This window comes from Pseudopodoces humilis, chromosome 19 (genome assembly GCF_049639895.1).
Source record: "Pseudopodoces humilis isolate 2021_Gansu_Grassland_sample_001 chromosome 19, ASM4963989v1, whole genome shotgun sequence".
NCBI classification, from domain to species: domain Eukaryota; kingdom Metazoa; phylum Chordata; class Aves; order Passeriformes; family Paridae; genus Pseudopodoces; species Pseudopodoces humilis.
This window is the reverse complement of record NC_142218.1, coordinates 12,753,047-12,768,972: the sequence shown is the minus strand read 5'-3', so window position 1 is coordinate 12,768,972 and position 15,926 is coordinate 12,753,047. Positions and strand designations below refer to the sequence as shown.

The 15,926-nt window shown below is 43.9% G+C and overlaps 1 protein-coding gene across 2 annotated transcripts in view; it reads right to left on the bottom strand.

Moving 5' to 3' along the window:
- Positions 1-1,537: 1,537 nt before the first annotated feature.
- LOC106628271 (uncharacterized) overlaps positions 1,538-15,926 on the bottom strand; it is a 28,742-nt gene continuing 14,353 nt past the window's right edge. For both annotated transcript variants that reach the window (XM_014254112.2, XM_088064551.1), the window contains exons 7-18: positions 15,566-15,739; positions 14,661-15,060; positions 14,304-14,466; positions 12,477-12,588; positions 9,063-9,153; positions 8,427-8,513; positions 6,582-6,734; positions 5,949-6,078; positions 5,779-5,811; positions 4,079-4,182; positions 2,947-3,030; positions 1,538-2,316 (exon numbers count right to left, since the gene is read on the bottom strand). In XM_014254112.2, the coding sequence (XP_014109587.2) occupies positions 2,212-2,316; positions 2,947-3,030; positions 4,079-4,182; positions 5,779-5,811; positions 5,949-6,078; positions 6,582-6,734; positions 8,427-8,513; positions 9,063-9,153; positions 12,477-12,588; positions 14,304-14,466; positions 14,661-15,060; positions 15,566-15,739 (1,636 nt within the window). In that variant the 3' untranslated portion in view covers positions 1,538-2,211. The remainder of the gene's footprint in view (positions 2,317-2,946; positions 3,031-4,078; positions 4,183-5,778; positions 5,812-5,948; positions 6,079-6,581; positions 6,735-8,426; positions 8,514-9,062; positions 9,154-12,476; positions 12,589-14,303; positions 14,467-14,660; positions 15,061-15,565; positions 15,740-15,926) is intronic.

Sequence of the window (15,926 nt, the reverse complement as noted above, 5' to 3'; positions counted from 1 at the left end):
CTGAGCTATAAAACAAATACAAGCTGTTAAATAAAGTAATGGGGAAGAAAGAGTTGGGGAAAAAAGGTAACAAGGAAAAAAAAAAAAGGAAAAAACCTTTAGTTAAAAGAGACTTAGTAGGATTTTTGGAGTTAAAAACCAATGAAATTTAATATGAGCATCACGAAAGCCGTTCAGGGATGCAGGGATCCTGATACCATGGAAATGGCACTGGTGTCCAGGATGGTCTGGCATGATTCCCATGTAAATGAAGAGAATTCCCATTTTGGAGCTGTAACCACACACATCAAAAGCTGCCAGTGCTGTTGGCAGGGCAGGGACATGCACAGGGCAGGGCACTGTGGAACAGGGCTGCAAGGAATTAAAAAGGAGCTGGATTTTCCTCTCTCAGGCAGAAATGAGGGATGGAAGCTGCAGATCCTGTAGGTATCACTGCTCTGATGCTGACTGGAGGCAAATACAGCCAATTTGGCATAAAACTAAATACCTGAATTGCTTCTGCAAATATTTTTATGTAAAACAAGTCTCAGGAGCGCTAGTTTTGGCTCTGTTTTACTCCTTTTGCCCCTGAGAAGGTTACCTGGGAGCACAGTCCTGGCAGGACTGTTGGGAAGCCCAAGTGACACATTTTTCTGGCTCAGACATGGAAAAAATCTTCCACCCCCACTTTCCAGGCAGTGCCCAAGCGTCCCTGCCCTGCTGGTGATGCTCCTGGGCTGCCCCAGCAGGGAAATTCTGTGTGCAGCAGCAGCCAGGCTCTGTCCTGGCCCTTCCCCTGCCCCCCTGGAGCAGCAAAGGAGATGCTGGATGTGGAGAAGGGAAAATTCCAGCTCAGAGGGGGCTCTGAGGAGGGAATTCTGAGCTGTGAGTGCATCCAAGCCTTTCCCAGGGGTCACTCCCAACCACGCAGGGCTGAAGTCGGGGAGAGAGTTCAGAGTTCCCATCAAAGCCCAAAGCCTGGCACAAAGACCCAAAATAAATCAGATAACTTTCCTAAAATAAATCAGATTCACTTCTCTCTCAACCCAACACTGTTTGCAAATCTGGGAGGGAAAGTGGCAGATTTTATCAATGCCCTTTTACAGCTGTTTTCTGCTTTTAATGTTAAACACACCATTTCATCTTTGCATTTCTAGGCCTTCTTTTCCTGCCATACACTGAGCTCCAGATAATTATTCTGATTAAAGAAACATGTAAAAAGTGTAATGTAATTATATACATTATAATTATAATAATAATAATATACAATTATACATTAACATGCAATTATTCCAATTAAAAGCATGTAAAAGCCAACAAACACAACAGAAATATTTCCTCTTTCAAAAACCAATGGAAAATAAAATAAAATAAAATAAAATAAAAATAAAATAAAAAATAAAATGAAAATATAAAAAATATAAAAAATATAAAATAAAATAAAATAAAATAAAATAAAATAAAATAAAATAAAATAAAATAAAATAAAATAAAATAAAATAAAATTAAATTAAATTAAATTAAATTAAATTAAATTAAATTAAAATTTCCTCTCACATCCATTCCTTAGATGTACTTTTTTGTCTTGTTGCTCTGACATTTTTCTCTTCCTGCCAATGCAAATCTTAAATATTGATCAATTTCTATAGCATTTATGGCAAATACATGAAATTAGCCATAAAAAAATGCTATTTTTTTTTTGTCCTGCTTAGGGGGGACAGAGCAAAATAAAACACTCAGACTTTCTTCATTACATACCACATTTGCAATGTTTTAATAGCAAAATAAACAAGAATTTGTTAAAATATTCTCCTCTGTGGGCATCAGCTCCCCATTTCATTATAAAACGTGTGAAGTATTCTTTAGAAATTCCATCAGCACACAGAAAGTTACTCATTGAAAATAATAATTAAAACTGGGTCAGAAGCTGGGGCATTCAAAGGGAAAAATGGAAAAGAGGAATTATGAAAGGTTGAAAGTGTTTCTTTTCTCAATATATGGGAATCTGAAGGTACAAAAGCACAAAATTGAGAGGTTCATAAGTGATCTGGGATATTACAGGTTAAATACCACTGAAAGTTACACATTATAAATTGAATTTCTCTCCAAATCAAGGTGTTCTGTTGCACAGGTGAGACTGGCAATGTGCTGCTGATCATTATAAAATAAAAAACAATTAAAAACTGTTTTCTGGGCTCCTCCTTCCCTCAGCTCTCCATAAAATTTGGTTTTTTATGGTGTGACTTCAGCACACGCCTTCCTAAACCCAGTGATGAACGACGATATCCACCCAAAGAGTTCCTGGGAGTCCAGGTCTGGAGGCTCCCCAAACTTCACCTGGAAATTGGAAATAAAAGAATATTAAACTTTTACATCTGGGTGATCTAAACCATGTCCAGGAGCTTAATTAAATTTAAAGAGTGGAGAAAATGTAAATATCTCCATTATTGTTAATATTGATATAAAGAAACGGAATAAGAGGTAAAAAAGGAAGGGGAAGAGGAGGAAGAATCAAACTTTGAGCTGTCTGAAATCTCCAGGGGACTGAGATCCAAAATATCCCAAATAAAAGTGATCTAAGGAGCTTTCAGTGAGCTGCCTCAGTAACCTGGGTTAATCTCTCTGGCTGGACTACAAATCTCCAGCTGAAGAGGAGAAAAATCAGTAAATCCTGAAGTTTTCTGGCTCTGCAGCTTGGGAGATGAATCCATTCATTAAAGGAAATGTGTACAAAACTGTCCAAATCCCAGGATCAGGATATTCTTCCAGTTTCAGGGGTAACCACCGCATTTCTGTCCCTTTCCTCAAGATCTCTGACTGCTGTTGAATATGGGATTTTCTTTCTTTTTCTACAGCCAGTATAAATATAAAGCAAGTGGGAATTTCTTGCACTCCTTTCCCCTCCTTTCCTCCCTTTTAAAAAAGAAATGTAGGTTTATTTTCATTGCATTTTAATCTGATATGTACCAGTACGTTGCTATAAAGCTTCTTCATTTCCTCACATCTTTTTGACAGCTGGGAGAGATCCCCTTCATATTTCTGAATTAAATCCTGTAATAAAATAAAACTTCTTAATTTGCTGTAGGAGCACACGATTAAAGCAGGAATTAAAGAGCGGTGAAAGCAAAACCATTCAAGGCGAAATTTTCATGCCATAAAAATTTCACATTTCACAAAAGAGAAGCACACACACATTCCCTTGCAAGTATTAAGACATCAAAGACAAAAAAAAAAACAAAAAACAAAAAAAAGAAAGGTTGAAGTTAGAGAATTTTAACTGTGTTATAAAATGACAAAACCTAAATCTGTGAAAAGCAGCAGAGCCAGGGGAGCATCACAAGGTCCTGATTTCCTGATTTTTGCCCCTGCAGCAAACACTGCCAGTTTCAGGTCCTTAAAGGGCAGAAACAGCCTTCAGAAACAAACCTGGAAACCAATTTCTTCATTTTGATTTGTTTGCAACACCCACATTTTCAGCAGCTCGTTTGGGACCCCCGAGGTGCCACAGCCCTGCAGCTGCCCCAGGGGAGGGTTGGGTGGGATTTGAGGATGAATTTCTCCATCAGAAAGGTTGTGCAGCCCTGGCACAGATGCCCATCCCTGGAGGGGATCAGAGGAAGGGGATGTGGCACTTGGGGACATCCCAGTTGTGCTGGGTTTGCTCTTAAAGGGCTTCTCCAGCCTAAAGGATTGGAAATGACTTATGGATAATCAGGTTTTTATCATTCTGTGTTCCAAGACAGGGGCTGGAACTGGATGATCTTTCAGGTCCCTTCCAAACCATTCCATGATTCTTCAATCCTCTGTAAATCCCCTTCTGTCTGAGGGCAGAAGAAATAATTACAAATTCACTCTAAAATTCCCATTATCCCAAAGTGCTCCTCCAGGGCAGCGTGGGGCTGCCTGCTCCTCATCCACTTGCCTGGGAAGGAAAAGCAGGAGATGCACAAACCTGAAAACCCTTCCCACACTGCAAATCACAGCACGAGACACCCTCAGAAGGGAATAAAAATCCACTTTCCCTCAAATTCTCCTGGTCCCAGGTGTCAGCACAAACTCCCAGGTTACTCCTCCCTTAGGGAGGTTGTGGATGATTTACCTTTAGCTCCTTGCAGAACTGGGACTCCTGAGGTGTTGCCTTGCTTGCTTTGGGTTTAATGAGCCTCCTGCACTGGATAAGGTTCTCCAGTTCCTTTTTTAAAACTAACAAAAGGAAAAGAAAGAGAGGAATTTCACCAGCACGAAGAGGTGTCCAAAGGGCTGCAACGGTCTAATTTAGGGCAGAAGGAAAATAGAAGAGAATGTGGGTCTGCAATACATTTATCCAGGAGTATTAACTTCCTGGTGAGAGGCAGAGCTCCTGAAAGAGGCATTTTCTCAGGGTAAAAATGTGATCACATCCAGCAAGTGCAGGATAATGAAGAGGTCGAGAGCATGGTAATGCAGCAGCCATAAATCTGACCTTGCACTGGGATTAACCGTGGAAATAACATCCTTCAAACCCACATCTTTGTGTAGGAAGTTCTGGGCTCCTTATAAAGATAAAAGAATAAAAAATCCTCTGTGGAACAGGAAGAAATCCTGTCAGCTGGCACTGGGCTGCTTCCCTGGGAGCAGCTGGGGCAGAGGGCACAGCCTCGGCTCTGGGGGCTCCTCTGGCATCTCCTGCCCTGTGCTGGGCAGCTCCAGGATGTGTCCTCAGCTGGGAGAAGCTGCTTCCCTGGGTTTTGGTGCATTCCTTCCCCTCTGGCCTGGAGTGACTGCCCTGGGCACAGCAGGAACCCACGGAGGGAAGAGCCCAGCCCACCCCACTGGCTCCATGTCCTTGGACATCTCCAGCAGCTCTGCTCCCCACGGTGCAGCCTGGCCCAGCACTCTCCAAAACTGTCCTTAAAACACTCACTGAATTTGAATTGTCCCTGCAGACCATGAGTGAATGAAGGTAAATATTGTTATATTTAGTGATTTATGTCTCCTAAAAGGTGCGCTGGAATTTCTTGGAGCAGGATAAAACACACTGGAGGAGCCTTGAGCTACTGCCAGAGCTGGCCCTGAAGGGGTGCAAGGGTTTGCCAAACCAAAAGTGAGAGTGAGCATCATTCAGCTCTGTCATCAAAGGCTGAAATTGGGAATATTGGTCTGGAGTTGTGGCCAACACCCACGGCACACCTTCAAAACACAGATTATTATAAATTGCAACATAATAAGCATCGTCTCCAGCCACTGTCACTCTGCTATCAGCTCTCAAAGGGCTCAGTGTAAAACGCACTGAGCTCCCAGGCCATGGGACTGTTCCATGGGGAGCTGGAAATACATCTTACAAAATCCATCTTCCCAAAATCCATCTTCCATTTGAACAACCTCGTTCTGTCCTTCCTGTCGACTTCACTGGTGCTGGAATCCTTTCCAGAGAAGGGAACCAGTTTGTTTCCAGGAAGTTCTTGAACTCCAGGAAGTTTTCTCCTGCTGCACTCCCAGTCCCAGAGGCTCTCACAGCCATCACTGTGATGGAGAACTTGTACCACTTAACTTTTTTTATTTCACGATAAACTCTATTTACCATGGCCAGTACATTTTTTTTTTACATTTCTAAACCACCTGGACACACTTCAATATTTCTTTTTTTTGTTTTTAAATTCTTCACAGTACCATGGCAGGTTAAGCATCTCCATGGCAACACTTCACCTCAATGTTTTGAGCCTTTAACTCTCTTTACAAACTACAGAGGTGCAGTGAAATCCTGTTCCAAATGATTGCACAGTGCATGAAAATCTGAATGTAGAAACCACATTTACATACCATCAACTTCAGCACTGAGGCCCTTCATGGACGCTGGAAAGGAAGAGAGAGGGGAAAATGATATAAATATCATTTATATGGCAAGAATGGGAGTTTGCACAGAAGTTGAAGGACTTAATTCTTTATTTGTTGATCATTTGATCATTTTCCCCCCGCTTCCCTCCTCTCACCATCAGGAACAGCTTCAAATTCTGTCAGCTCCTGAGGAAACGTGGCCAGCTCGGGCTGGTGTAGGAGGATCTGCTCCACCAGGGCGTGGAGAAGGGTGAACGTCCTCTCCTTGCCCCTCAGCAGAGGCAGCTGCAACAGAGCAGAGCAGGAACTGATACACTGAGCTGCCACCCCTTCAAAAACAAATAAATCACGAGAAAGGAGCAGCAGAGGTGCTGATGGATCCCAGGTGTATTTGGCAAGAATAGGAAACAACGGAGTTAAAGTTCTGCTTTTCGTTTTGCTGCTCCACGCGCGCTCCTGGTTCGTAGCTGGTGTCAGACAATTCCTCATGCCAAGGGATTGTAGTGTCAAATCAGCATTTGGATGTTCTACCTCATTAGAGACACAGCAAATTCAGCAGCACAAAGCCAGTGCTGCTGCCTGAAATGGGGAAACACAGCTTGTGATCACAGGCAGGAGAGAATTCATTGTTAAACAGGATTTTGTTCTCGTGTAACCGAGGGTGGGCAGTAAGATGTGAGCTCCTCATTAGGAATTATTGCCTCTCTCCACGCTCAGGGACAGTTCATATTAATGGCTAACAAACCTTGGAATAGGAAGACTTTAATTGCAAGAAAATATTTACTCACTTTGGCCAGAGATGACAGTCGGAATCCTTTAGCCACCTCTTTACCAGCTTTCTCATTCAGATGGTTCCCCATGGCTAAAATGTACTCCAAAACAGCAACAAACTTTGGGCTGGACTGCAGCTGCTTGCTCGCTTGGATATTCTGGATTATCAGCTGAAACACACCAAGTTTCCCTCAGACAGATTGAAAATGTGGATAAATCCGTGGTGTCTGCACCTTCCCTGTGCCCCCCTCGCTGTCCCCTCCTGAAATCCCTCCCTTGCCCAAGGACATCTCCCTGTCCAAATCCCTCAGGGATTTTCAGCAAGTTCCAAGCCCCCAAGAAAGCTGTGCTGGCACTGTCACCCCAAAAGGAGTCACACCCTTTGTGGCTGCCAAACCAGCTCTGCCAAAACAACCTCAGCCTCCTGTGCACAAAAAGTGTTTTGCAGTTTGGTTGCGAAAATTTCAGGGGTCAGGGAAAGCAGAGTCTGGAGCTCCATCCTTCACCTCCCTCCCTTCCTTTGACACCAGCTCAATGCTGTTATCAAAACTCTTTGCACAGTTTCCCCACAAGGAAGAATGATCATTTCCTGTACTCCAACTCAGTATAACTCAGTTTTCCCAGGGAAGCCACCTCCCTTCTTGGGGCTATAGGCACAGGAGGTGATTTTGTTCTCAGTTAAAAAATCTGTATTTTTTTTAGCACCACACCTCTTTTCATCAGTGCAAGTTTAAAAACAGGGAGAGGATGAAGCACATGGGTGCACTGACAGCTGTTGTTAAAGCATTTATAGCACAGCTCAGGGCCAGAGGGTGATCAAAGCCAACATTCACATTGCCCCTTGGGATTTTAGGTCTATATTCTGTGGTTTAAAAATACGTGTTAGCATGCAAAAGAACGTACTTAGACACTAATTAGCTCTTCAGTGAACATTAAATATCCATCAAAGCAAACAGTGCATAGCACAACTTTCAAATATTCAATATTTGGCTTCAGTGGAGGACAGCAAAGGTGTGACTGCAGCAGGCAGGGTCAGGAACCTCTGCATCGCCCCTGTGCTCTCCATCTGCTCCTCTTCCAAGCTCCCCTCACTGCTACTGTGGGTTTAATCACAGCCAGAAAAAGAATAACAACTTGGTCTCGCAGAACTTTCACATTTTATTTTCATTCCCGTGCAGAACGAGGGCAAAAACCTCTGAAAGATTTTCATGGTGTGGAAATCCTTGTTTTGAATCAGAGCATGGACAAAACCTGGCAGGGGAGGCACAGCTGGGAGCAGCAGGATCCAGTCACGAGACTGGCACTTGTTTATTTGCATCTCCCCACACTTAGGTCATCCTGGAAAAAGGCAGAGAGGCACTTGAGCTCTGGTTCCCAAAAATTTCAGCCCAGAGCTGTAATCCTTAAGGGCAACAGCTCCTTCAGTCTTAAGGAAATAATAAATCTCTTTGAGATTTGTCAAAAAAAAATCCTCCGTGTCTTAGACTGATTCTCTCAGCTCATGGGGGCAGAAGCCCCCCACAACGGGAATTGAATTTGAATGATGAAATTCACTTCTGTCTTATCACTGGCCAAAGAAGGAGGAAAGTTTCATAACTCCAAATAAAATTTTGAGGATCTTTTCCTGTTCTTTTCTCCCTCCTCTGTGGAAGTCTATTCTACTGCCATGCCCATCATCTTGAACCTTGGTGGAATAAGGATGATATTAAACACACAAGTGGGAAAAAAACCCAAAAAGAATCCTTCCAAACTACACAGCTTTGAAATCTGCCCTGAGCTGATTTGGGCCTCTCTGAGCAAACAGACAGATGCTGATCACAAACACTCACCAAAAGGCACAAAAAAAGGCTCCTGGTACTCACAGGCTCCAGATCTCTGATGCTCTCGGGGAGCTCACGGACACGGAGCAGGAGATCCAACCTCTGGCCCAGCTGAGGGATTTTACACATCTGCACAGAATTGAGCAGAACCAGAATAAAAACTTACATTTATACCAAAACATGTGTATACCTTTCATTATTTATTGAGCAATTCAGCTGGGCCATTGCTTGCCTGATTTCTGTGCTCATTTATTCATTTTCCTCGGGGCCTTAATCCTAATCCTGGATATGCTCTGGCTCATAACTGCAAATTCACTGGATGCTCCTGGGCAGACAGTATTAAAATCAATTTTAATCCTTTCTTGTGAGCAAAAATGGTTAAATACATATAATTTTATAGATGATGGCTTCTAGATTTTGGGAATCTGGATTTAGGTCAGGATAAATCAGTTCCTACTCTGTAGGAAGAGGAGGGAGCGTGACTTGGAGACACAAAGAGATCCATAGTTCTCTTTTTGTTATCTACCTGTGTCAACTCTTCATCAGAATATTCCTTTTATGCTGATTCTGGGTGAGATTGTAAATTTAGGTTCTAAACAACAGCTTCTTGCAGTGGTTTTAGCTTGGAGAATGCCCTAAAAATAGGATGTGGTGTCCTTTAGTATTGAAACTCCTCACCTCGAACATAAACTGGTCAACCACGTGCAGCTCTGAGCAAGAGCCCTTGAAGGACAGGTACCTTCCTGCATCTTTGGGTGTGGGCAAATATCTGTAAAGACAAAATTAAAATTAGGTGTCATCTTCCTCTTCATTCTGGATTCTGATAAAATAATCCCTTGTCCTGGAGCTCCCTACGTTTTGTGTGGTCTGTGTTTCATATTTACTGCTTGTCCTCTGTAGGCATTTGAACCAAGTGTGAGATGGGAGGCAAAAGAGATCTGCAGACACCTCTGGATATCTGGAAAAGCTTCTACGTAGATAAGGCTGGAAACAGCCAGAATGTCCACCCCAAGACATACAGAGAACTCAGAATGACAGAATATTTTAGAAATACGAGACAGAGGAGTTCAGGCCCTGATTTCCAAAGAGGTTGGATCCTTTCTTATCTCTGGTAAGGCAGAATCACAGAATATCCTGAGCTGGAAGGGACCCACAAGGATCATCCTGTCCCTCCTGGCATTGCACAGACACCCCAACAACCCCAGCCTCGAGGGTTTCTCTTCTTTATCACGATTTTTACGGGGTTTTTCACTTGCTTAAACGGTGACAGCACAAAACACAGACCCACACCTTCCTCCCTTCTGCACAAGGTCGCAGAAAATCCTCCAGGGCCACGGATTTTAAGAAGGTTGATGTCTTCAAATATTCCTCCAGTTGGAAAAACAAACACAGATCTCCCTGCCTGTCTGAGCCATCACTGGGGGAATTCACAGCTTTCTTCAGAAAAATGGAATCGATGTCAGAGCTCACATGTGAGGAGTGTAAAGAAGCTGAAATCAGTATTCAGACCTACTCTCTTCTCTTTCTCTTAAAACAAACTTCTAAATTTGCAGCAAGAGTGATTAAACATTCATGGGCAGAGCTATACATTTCCAGTAAAAGTCAGGGAATGTACTCAAAGATAAAAAAAAGGCAAATATTTTAGCAAGTTAAACACAGGACAAACACTAATATTTATTTTACTGTTGTCAATAATTAATATGACATTCCAATTATAAAATTGCTGGGGTTTGAATTAACTCTATATTGTAGCAGATTGAAATGTAATCCTTTCAGCCCACTTTAACATCAAGGAAAAAAAAAAAAGAGAATTTTCATTTAAAAATAAGTTAGCTGTTGGCAAATGAAAGGGTGTTTATTTACATTAAAAATAGTTTGAGCTTTTAAGCAAATTCATAGAATGTATTTTAAAAGGTGACAGCAAACATCTTCATTTAATCAGAAGTCTGATATCCCATAAAACTCTTTAGCTGCATTATGCATAGAAAATGGAACTAACAGATTATCTGGAAGGTTTAAAGCTCAAAGCACTAAACAATGGGAGCCATGAGAAAGGAGGCACAAAAACACATGAATGCATTCCATAAATATCTTTTTACATGAATGCAGCTCTAATGGAATTTGCACAATGAAAAAGATTCCCATTTCTCTGGAAAAAAAAAAAAAAAATAAGTTTAGAGGGACGTGGAGTGCTTTGCTGTTAAGAAATGAGGATAAGGAATCATTCAGAGATGGAGAGGTTTCTGTATCAAATTCATTCTTGACATTCCCAGTGATATCCCATCACTTCCACTGGATGCATGAGCAGGACGCTGCTCCCTGGTCCCAGCCTTGAAAACGGGATTTGGCTGTGGCTGGAAGGATTTCTCACTCTCCAGCAGCAGGATTTGGACACTGTGCCCTGGCTCAGACACTCTGGCAGGTACAATTTGCACTGAGAGGAATTTTCCAGCCTCCTGCCAGCTCTGCTGTCCTGCCCACGGGCTCGGAGTCACCTGGGAACGGTTCACACCATTCTCCAAGGAGAGATTTCCCATGGGACACCTCCGTGGGGTGGAAAGCTCCTCAGAGGTGCTGAGTGCCCTCCTTGTGTCGTGCCAGGGAAACCTGGGAGTGCTGATGCTCCAGGAGAATTCCTGTCTGCTCCTTCCATCCTTGGGAATCCAAGCCGTCACTTTGAGATGGATCTCAACTCTTCCAGTTACACTCAAAACTCTCGGGGTGGAAAAAAGTGCAGCTACCTCTCAGTGCAAGATTTGCACATGGATTCATCAATTTTGGCAGTAAATAATAATCCCAGGGACAGAATCCTTGAAGCCAGCTAGCATCGTTTGAATCCTTGAAATTTTACAACATAGAGCAATACAACAATCAATATCCCTTACACATTCCACTGCTGGGAATATTCCCTCAGCATTATTGCCATCAAAGAAAGACTTCAAGGAATAAAATATGATATTTCGAGCTTCATTGCCATCATCATTATTATTATTGTCTGATGGCAAAGAGCCCAGAGGCCATAAATCAGCGATGGCGCAGCAATTTCAGCAGTCTGGAGATCCTGGACTGAGTCTGCAGGGTCAGGACTGAGTCCTGAGCAGCAGAGTGGGGTCAGTGCTTCCCTCTGAACCCAGGTGGGAGCAGGGGATGCCCTGGGAAATGGGGCTGGAGACATTTCCTTTCCCTTTGCCATTCCAGAAACAGCTCTGTGGCGCTGGAGAGCGTCTCCATGTCCAAACATTTCCCTGCAGCTCTTTCCTGCCCAATTCCAGCACTGCAATAAAATATTTTTGTTCTCATTGAGCTTTTAGGGTCAGATTTTCAGCAGCCCCTCAGAGGGGCTGTGCACCTTCCAGCAGATCCCAGTTGGTGTGGGGTTTAACTGGGACAGCAAGGAAACGCCCCCCAGAAATCAAAAAACATTTCAATCCTACCCATGTCCCTCCTTACTTCAAAAACCATCCCACAGTATGACATTAATTCCATGTTTCGTGTCTGTTCTTCCTCACATCGCTTCCCAAGTACAGATAGGATTCTCCAGACTTCAAAATTACTGTCTCAGATCAGGATTTTAAGGCCAAAATTAAACTGATTCCACAAGAAGCAGAAACATCAATTATTTACTTCCTCACTTTATCTGCCAGTGTCTTCTTTTTCCCAGTTTTCTTTAGCAAAACACTCATTTTTTTCAGTTTCACATCAAGCTTTTGAATGTAAAAATGTTTCTTAAAATGGCCCAAATATCACCTGGGGACTGGGATGTGGAGCAGATCCCACTCTAGGATCCCACTTCTTTCCTTTCTTTCTACATCTCAAACTATTCAAAAAGATAAAATCCAGTTCCCGTGAATTTCACATGCCAGTAGTTTGCTGGCACTCCCAAAATGTGTCCAATTTTGTTACAGCTACAGAAATCTCCACTCTGCTTGAACCCCCCAAATCTCTGCCCCTCAAATATTCCCAATATCCCATAAACCTCCTTTAATTCTTGTCTGCCTTCCTCCTCTCCAACCTTCCAAACTTCACATCACTTGCAGAAGATTCTGCCTTCTCCAAAAGGTCCCAAAAGCAAACAATTCCCCCCAGAATTACCTTCTCAGTGCTGTAATCTGCTCATCTGTGAGCCCACCATTCTCCTCGTGGATGATGAAGAGTTTGTCCTTCAGCTCACTCGGTTTTATACGGAAACTTTTAAGAAAAATGTCTGGAGAAAGAGGATTTTTGGGTTACTTGAAAGGGAATGCTCAAGGGAAGGAAAATCACCAAAGTATCTCATCTATACTTAGCAGAATTAAAAAAGAAAGCAAAAAAAAAACATAAATAATGAACAAAAAGAATAAGAAATATTTAGCAGCTGCTGTCATGAGGTAAAAACTCGGCCTTCATATTGTATTTAAATTTACATAGCAGTCATCAAGGAAAAACAAATCTGAGGATGATTTTTTTGTCTCTTGCTGATACCTGCTCCCTGTGTGGCAGAAATTTCTTTTTTCAACAAGAATCCATTAGAGAACTTAGATTTATTTATTTTTTATTTTCTCCTAGGCTGGCCTTGAATTTAGTGTGGAGATCTCTCGGAACTCTCATTTTCCTCTGGCTTTCACAACTTCGTTCAGAATCTCCAGGATTTCTAACCTACTGGCACTTCGGAGCTTCATCTTTTTCCTCATTAATTTAAGGACTGTGGTTTGCAGCACTTGCAGGAAGATTAATCAGAATTCTCAGGATCAAATTAACTTTTGATCTGAGTAATGTCCATTATAATAAGGATATGCCAAAACTCTCACTGATGAGGATAAGATTAAGAAAGGGATGTAGAACATCCCAGCGAAAAGTGCTGGAAGAGGAACACGATCAAAAGGAGGAATGGTGCTATTTGCAAAGCAAGACATTTCCTCAAAGAAACTGCAATAATTTAGTAGATAAAAGTGCTATTACAAGATTCTTTTATCTGCAACGGCACTTTCCCATCACTCTTTCTTTTAACCCTTCCAATTGTTAGTCAAGGGATGCAATAATTCCGAGTTATCTCCATTTACATTTCCCAATTAAAACTTTACGCGCTTTCCAAAATACATTCTTATTCATGTTCATCAAGATGGAATCATTAAAACTTCAGAACTGACTGCCTCAAATTCTTTACACATGTAATCATCTTAAAGCATCTCTAGGTTTTACAGATATTTTTTGGAAAGGTGTTGTTGTGGCAGAAATCAGAGTGCCCTTTGAAGAACAATTACTGCTGCCCCTTTAGTATCTACCACTTCTCACAAGGGAATGAAAAGACCTCTACAATATTTTAATAGGGAGACCAGGGTTGGGTGTTGAGCTGCTTCATTAGCTCTGAAAGGCTGTTCTAGGTCAGGCTTCTGGTAGAATCCCACCTGAAACAGGAGAGCAGAGGGTGTCAAGAGCAGGATCCTGTGCACAGCCTGAGCTCAGCCTGGGAACAGCCAAGAATTCCAGAGCTGCCCCAAAGGCTCCTCTCACCAACCCACCTCCCCCTAGACGGGTTCTCAGCCCCACTGCAGCACAGCACTCCAAGTTCTGCCTCCCAACCTGCTCCTGGTGACTTTGCAGCCCACAAAATTGGAAAGCCTTTGTGTTCAGAAGCTTAAATTGATTTCCTGGGTGTTGTGGATGACTTCACACATCTGCCCCACGACAGCAGCATCACAGCTCAGTGGCACACCCAGGTTTGTATCAAAACAGCGTATTGGGGATTTATCTCTACAGCATCCAGGGCCACCTTTGGAGCAACTGAGCCATGGGGTTGTTTTTTTTTCCAGAGAGAGAAGCACTGGGTTAAAAGATGATTTACACACAGCCTTGCTTACTGCATGACAGAAAGCAGAAATAGCAAAGGCAGGCAGAGCTCAGCTCCAGAGAGGAGCACACAGCCCCTGTTAATCCACTTACTGAAGTTATGTGCAACTTTTCTGTCCAGCAGGATGTGCTGATTCACTGAAGGCTCGCTGCCCAAAAGCACTGCTGTGTCCTGGATCTGGAACTGCTCACACAGCCTGCAGACATCTATTTTTCTCTTGCATGGGTCACACGACCCCCAGACAGATTTTTGAATCTAAAAATACAGAAGGGACACAGGGTAAACAAAAAGCCAGAAGAACAGAGGCTCTTTGTTCCATGCAAACACAGAGAGGGGCATCCAGGTCATTGTCCAGGCACAGCTGGACTCTCATAAATATCCGTGTCAAACTGGCTACATTATTTAGGTTTTTTTTTACCTCTAACAGCTCCCCTCAGTCTCATGCTCACCTTGTCACAAGGAACGACATCCCAGTGCAAGGCTTTGGTTCTCTTTGCTGCTGGAGAGGGGCTGCAGGGCTGGGGGAGGGCAGGAGGGGCTGGGGGACCCTCAGCTGTGCCCATGGCAGGAGGCAGAGCTGGGGCTGCAGCTCCTGCCAGCGGGGCTGGGGGCTTGCTCAGGCTGCTCCTTGCACAGCTCCCACCAGGGTGGGGAGTCTCCTCCTTCTGCTCATTCACAGGCACAATAAATTCCTCATAATCGGCTTCAGGGGAGCTGCATCCTTCAGCTCCCTGCTGGGGCGCAGCGCTGCCCGGCTGGCAGTGCCTCTCCAGGAGGGACAGCCACTCTCTGCACAGCCTGCCAGCAGCCTCAGGCCTGCTGCTCTGCACTGTGGGGGCTATCCGGAACCTGCAAGGGAAAAAGGACATCCAGAAACGCCACAAGTGTGAAAAATATCCTGCCCAGCAGAGTCCTGCTTTGAGCAGAGTGCTGCGCCTGCCTGAGGGGCCCGGTGCTGCTGGCTCTGACCTCCTCGGTTAATCGCTGGGGTTTGGCCGTGCAGTGACCTCACTATCCCTCCTCTCCACCTGGGGAAGGTGTGTCACACCTGCCTGGGGGGAACAGCCCCTCAGAACCCGCTCACATCTGTCCCAGCAGCTGTGTGGGGCATCTCCTCCCCAGCTCCTGACAAAGCACCTCCAGCAGGTGCCACAGGCAGGATCCCAACACATCAGGTTGGGATTCCTCCTGAAACCCTCCCCAGATCTCTGCAGAGCAATGGGAGGGGGAATCTGTGTCGTTCTGGTGGCCTCATTGCTCCTGTGTTGCTATTTTCCTCTGGGCCATCGCCATCCTCTGCTGCCTGGCCTTGTTTGCAGCAACTCTGCTTTGACAAATTCCTAATTGTACTTACAGATATCGGTGATCTCTGGTGTGGAGGGAGAAGGTGCTGCAGCCACTGTCCCTGCTGAGCCCCACATTCCCAGCTGCCAGAGGAATTGTGGCTGTGGCAGGGGCTGCAGGGCTCCTGCCCCCCAGCCCAAGGCAGTACAAAGCCAGTTCTCCTTCCCGCAGCTGTGCCAGGCACCTGAAGGACAAGGGATGGAGACACAGCTCATTCCTCACCGCCTTCGTGTTCACACAGCCTGGCCCTTGTTAAAGCACCTTCCAGTGTCAATAAAGCTCCACATTCTTACAGCACCCTCCAAGGAACAGTCAAAAATATCAATAGCAGCGCACAAAATCTTTGGGATGTTCTTATTTGAAAGTTTCTG